Source organism: Arachis duranensis, chromosome 8 (genome assembly GCF_000817695.3).
Source record: "Arachis duranensis cultivar V14167 chromosome 8, aradu.V14167.gnm2.J7QH, whole genome shotgun sequence".
In the NCBI taxonomy this organism is placed as follows: Eukaryota; Viridiplantae; Streptophyta; class Magnoliopsida; order Fabales; family Fabaceae; genus Arachis; species Arachis duranensis.
This window is the reverse complement of record NC_029779.3, coordinates 34,874,092-34,880,184: the sequence shown is the minus strand read 5'-3', so window position 1 is coordinate 34,880,184 and position 6,093 is coordinate 34,874,092. Positions and strand designations below refer to the sequence as shown.

The following is a 6,093-nucleotide window of genomic DNA, read 5'->3' as shown; positions in this document are numbered from 1 at the left end:
TAATAAATAGTTTATGATTATTAAATTTATTCTGGTTTTATAAATAGAAAATAATAGATAATAATTGTTATTATAAAATAAATAGGTTTTTAGAGAATTTCTTTGTAAAATTTATCTACGTGTAAAATGGAAATGGAAATAGTTTTTTGTAAAATACAAGGTTATGGAAATTGAACCGAATCGGCCGATCGAACCGATTTAATCAAACACTGGCATTACAAACAGTCCGATCCACTATTTAAAATCGCTGAAAAAAATCATTCAAAAATCGTCGAATCGATCAAGAACCGGTCGATTGAACCGGACTGGTGAAATTCAAGCGCACCCAGAGATAACTCATAACCCCAAGAATGTTACCATTAGGGGTGTTCAAAACCGATCCGGACCGAGCTAAACCGATCAACCGAACCGAAAAAACCGAAAACCGAATAAACCGATAACCAAAAAAACCGAAAAAAATGAATTTTGCAGTTTTTTGCGGTTCGGTTCGGTTTTCGGTTCTGACCAGAAAAACCTTAACCGAACCGAACCAAACCGGTGGTATAAAAATGCCTTAAAAAACCAACCCCCCTCCCCCAACCCCAAACAGCCAAACCCCAATTCCCCTGCCTTGAGCGCGAGTCCTGAGCCCTAACCCCACGCCTCCCACCCCAAATCGAAAACTCTCAGTCTCAGCCTCTCACAATCGCGCTCTGCCGCTCTCCTCTCAGAGTCGCACTCTCCTCGGTCGCGCTCTCCTCTCTACAATGGCGCTCTCCTCTCTCGGCGGCGAACCCACGTTCCTCCCAGTCTGCCACCACGTTCTTCGCGGACAAAGCACCACGAAGCCCCAGCCACAGCCTGAATGACCCTCGCACACAGCAGTAGCAGCCTAGCAGAGCGCGACCCTCATCCCTCGCACCCAGCGCCAGCAGTAGCAGAGCGCGACCTTCATCCCTCGCACCCAGCAACACCAATTACCGATTCAAGTCTCCCACCCACTGATTCAACACAGCACCCAGCCACCCACCAGTCACCGATTCAACATAGCACCCACGTTCCTCCCAGTCTCCCACCCAGCCACCGATTCAAGTTAGGCATGGAGCCCGAGTCACCGAGTCAGGTATTGTTTACTTTATTGCTTACTTGCTGACTTGTTGATTCATTGTTAATTTGGTTAAATTACTCAGAATTGGTATTTTTAACCCGATTTTGTTACTGACTTGTTGTTTGTTGATTCATTGTTTGCTGTTTGTTAGGCAATGTTCTGTTTGTTGAATTACTTTAATCATTGATGCTGACTTGGTATTGTTGCTGGTTAAATTATTGTTGCTGTTTATTGATGCCGACTGGCTGATTTTGTTCTGTTTGTTGAATTGTTTGCTGACTGACTTGGTATTGTTGCTGGTTATTGATTTATTTTGCTAGGTATTGTTGCTAGATAAATTATTGTTGCTTGCTATTGATGTTGGCTTGCTGATTTTGTTCTGTTTGTTGAATTATTTGCTGACTTGGTATTGTTGCTAGTTAATGATTTATTTTGTTAGGTATTGTTGCTGGTTAAATTATTGTTGCTGGTTATTGATGCTGACTTGCTGATTTTGTTCTATTTGTTGAATTGTTTGCTTACTTGATATTGTTGCTGGTTAAGTGGTTATTGATTCATTGCTGGTTATTGATTCGTTTATGCAGTTTGATGTCAGTTTAAGTGAAAATATGGGCGACACTGGATTGTCGCCAGTTCCTCTGCCGAATGAATCAACTAGCATCAGATCTCCAAGTGCATTGCCTGCTGTGCCAGCTCCTCATAGAAACACAAGGAAGCTTGCTAGTAGAGGTCGAGGGAAAACTTTGTGAACTTTTAAACTTCTTTAATTGTTGTATTTGAATTCCTTTTGTTGTTAAATTTCATTAGATCAAGACTTTGTTAGCTATTGTGTATTTATGTTGGTGGATTTCAATGTTATGACTTTGTGAAATAGTACGTTATTATTTTTTTTGAATTGATTAAAAAAAACCGAACAAACTGAACCGAACCAAACCGATTTTAATTGGTTTGGTTTGGTTCGGATGGCTTCGATAAAAAAACTGAACCAAACCGAACCGCAGTTTAATTAGATGATCGGATCGGATGACTTTTTCCTTAAAAATCGAACCAAACCGCACCGCGAACACCCCTAGTTACCATGCAGATTTAACTCTGATGCAAATTTTGAAAGTCGCAGCAGTTCTTCAAATTGGAAGAAGATGAAGGAGAAGATCAAAACACAAAAAAGGAGCTGCTTTCTCATCTTTCACACTCTAAATCCCTCAATGGCTGCTGCTTCTTCTACCTCCCTCTTCCATGCATCTTTCCCTTTTCCCCTCAAAACCCACCAACCCCCAGGCCCAGGCCCACCCACGTCCAGCACGACATGGCCGCCCTCAAGAAGTTCGACGGCGAGTACTGGCGCAACCTCTTCGATTTCCGCGTCGGCCGCACCACTTGGCCCTACGGCTCCGGCGTCTGGTCCAAGAAGGAGTGGGTGCTCCCCGAGATCGACAGCGATGATATCGTCAGTGCCTTTGAGGGAAACTCCAATCTCTTCTTTATTTGAGAAATAAATATTACCAACACGTTCATATCTGCGTTCCTCAATCGTGGATCCTTTTCTTCTTCATTTTTGATTTTTTGTGTTACTGATTTGTGGAGTGTCTGATTTTTTTCAAAGTTTGAATTTTTTCCATAATTGATGAAGATGAGAATGAGTCTGGGGAAGAGATAGATGAAGACGAGGGAGACGATGATGATATTATTTTCCTTGAAAGTTCTTACTACTTACTGGACTAGCTTGGTTGACCGGTATGAAGAGATGGTTAAGAAGTACCATCCCAGATTTGGAGTGCAAAAGAGGAAGGGGAGATGGAGAAGGTGAGGATGAAGGAAGAGTGATTAGAAAGCATGAGAGTGAGGAGGGTGTCCTTGATGGGTCAGAGGTGGTGGGGAGGGAGAAGATGATGGCTTTGTCGGCGTGAAGGACGGAATGGATGGTGAGGGAGCAAGTGTTGAGGAAGAAGGGGTCAGAGTGGGGTTTGAAGAGTGAAGAGTGGGGTTTGGAGAGAGAGAGTCTGTGAGTAAGAGAGAGAAGGGTTGAAGATAAGGGAGGGAGTGCCACGTAGAATTGGAAATCCACGAACTAAGTTCAGAACCAAGTCAGGGTACTTTTGTCACACAGAAGGCATCTATCATGGATACAAAATTAATTTTGAGCTTTTATGGGTACAAATGTCAACGTTTTCATCTCTCATAGGTACAAAAGGTACAAATGATCATTTATTCTGAAAAAAAAAGACACAGATCCGTGAAGTGTGAACCAACCCCTTATTCCCCCAATTCATTCGTCACTCACTCATACGCTGGACTGGAGAACTCTGAACTCTGAAGCAAAGGGAACCCTAGCCCTTCTTCGCCGCCGCCGGTCCTCGCCGCCGGTCCCAGGTCGTCAGCGCCGCCGCCGTCCCCAGGTCCTCAGCGCCGCCGCTTCTTCCTCTTCCCCGTGTCCAGAACCCAGTTGCTCGGCACGTCCTCTTCTTCTTCGCTGGCTACTCGGCATGGAACCCGGGTTAGTGGCTTCTCGTCTTCATCTTCACTGAGGGCTCGGTCTTCTTGGTTTGAAGTTCCGAAATTGTTGTTCTTCGGTCTTCTTCTTCGGTATTCTTCTTCAATTTTTGTTCCATTTTTCTTCAATTCTTCTTCTTCGGTCTTGGTTTGAATTTTGGTTCTGAATGTTTTGTAAATTGTAATTTACCGTTGTTGATGGATCTGTCTTATACTCTTGAATTTGCTGGTTGCTGATGGTTGAAATTTTACAAATTTAAAAATTTGTATCGTATGGTTTATTTTGAACTTCTGATTGCTTTGTTACTCTGTTAATTCATGTGTATTAAAATAAACTTACTCTGTTATATCATTTGTATCAACCAGAACACCTAATACTTACTCTTTTACTCTGTTTTAGTGTTTTCTAATTGCTCGATGGTTCTGATAGTGTTTTACTGGTTCACCAGTTGCTGATGGCTCCTAATTTTTTTGTTCATATTTGCTCATGGTCTGTGGTTGTGGCTGTTTTTAATTTCTGTGGCTTAGGCTAGTTTTACTGGTTCATATTTTTTTATTTTTCATTGATTTCTGTGGCTTAGGCTGTTTTTACTGGTTCATGTTTTTTTATTTTTCATTGTGCTGTGGCTGTTTATAATTTTTGTGGCTTAGGCTATTTTTACTGGTTCATTTTTTTTATTTTTCATTGTGCTGTGGCTGTTTATAATTGCTCGATAGCTCTGATAGTGTTTTACTGATTTTGTGCTTCTGCTTATTGATTTTGTGCTACTGCTATTTTTTCAGTTTCTAAAATTTTTGTTAAAATATTCTTGCTGTTGCAAAAATTAGAAATCAAATCATTATTGAAATTTTTTTTATTTTTTATTTATCTTTATTGATTTCAGGTTTAGTGTGGTTACTTTATGTTTGTTTTATAATATTTGTTGCTGGATGCTGATTGTTCTTGATTCTTGGCTCTGTTTAGTCTCTTGTTTTCATGAATTAGCATTTAGTCAAGCAAAGCCACATAACTTTGTGCTAAAAAGCATGATATTGATTACTCTAAAAGTTGTTATTGGTTTGAGATGGAAACTTGATCTGTGTAAACACTCATTAATATGTTTACAACTTATTTCAGATTGCTGCACTAAATCAGTTGAGAAATATATTTGGAATTTTGGATTGGACAAACGCAAAGCAGAAGCCATTTCACTTGATGTTAGTTTGGTACTTGATGTTAGTTTAGAAGAAGAAGCCATTTTTGTGTGAAATCAGTTTTACATCTTATTAGTTTGGTGCTTGTTGGCTGTACTAGATTAGTAGGAAAATCTTCGCCAAAAGTTATAATTATATTTTAGGATGTATATTTATAATTTGTTTATTATTTTATTCTAAAACAGTTTTTTTGGTTGAACCACAGTTGGATCGGTTAGACTAATAAATCAATAAACTAATGACTAGAGCAGTTCAATGACTGGTTCGATTCTCAAAACCTTGGTAAAATGTTAATTAATCTTTCATAATAACATGTATTTGTTTTCTTTTTTTTTTTAACTGAGTTCAATGGTCTTGAGAGAGTGTGGATTTATAATATGCAACAATAAATATTAAGAAATAATAGAGAGGAGTAAAAGTCATTACACAGGAAAAGTTAGGATATCTGATTTGAAAAAAAGATATTTTTTAGGTTTTTCTTTCATGTTTGGGGAAGAATGATTTAAAAAAAATAGGATTTAGTTCTTAATATTTAAAAAATTATATAATTATTTATTTTAAATAATAATTTAATTATAAAATAATTCTACTATATTAAAATAGTAACTAAAATTAAAATAAATAATTAAATATCTAATTAAAATGTGATACATTATAAAAAATAACATATATATTATTTTAGAAGAAGTTAATAGAATTCACCTTTATTAAACAAAAATTGACGGTCTATGTTATATATATGATATAATATGATATGATATGATATATCATCGCAATAATGCATTAGATGTATCCGACAGATAACCCCACAGATATCTAAAATAGTAGCCGATACTCGGTACTATATTAAGCCATGCTTCGCACGCATAACAGTCACAAGATAAAAGCAAAACAATATATACTAGCTAGCAGCTAGCTATTACATAAAATTTAAAATTTATATAACTAACCAAAAAATATATCACCATAAAAATAAAAATATAATAAATTTTAAATTAATTTTTATATAATTATATTTTCTTATATCATCTTTAAAAATTCAGATAATTTTTTATCTAATTTAATCTATTATATCTATTATCTATTATATATTACTAATTTTACAATCAAAACGTACTACATGTCACTTTTTCACTATAATTAAAATTAAATATTTTTCTTCAAAATTAAATAATTCTCTTCTCCTCCTACTTCTTTTTTCTATCTCTCTTATTTCTTTATCCACTCCATTTCACTTGTATATCATTATCAATAAGATAATAAGTAATTACAAATTCGACAATCAAAATGTATAGTATGACATTCACTAATTGTATTTAAAT

General features: G+C 36.8%; 1 protein-coding gene across 1 annotated transcript; it reads left to right on the top strand.

Annotated features, from left to right (window-relative positions):
• Positions 1-613: 613 nt before the first annotated feature.
• On the top strand, positions 614-1,926 carry LOC110274635 (proline-rich receptor-like protein kinase PERK2). Its single transcript, XM_052253561.1, has 2 exons — positions 614-1,102; positions 1,672-1,926. Exons 1-2 carry the CDS (start codon positions 845-847, stop codon positions 1,834-1,836), a joined length of 423 nt encoding a protein of 140 aa, XP_052109521.1. The 5' UTR covers positions 614-844; the 3' UTR covers positions 1,837-1,926.
• Positions 1,927-6,093: the final 4,167 nt, after the last annotated feature.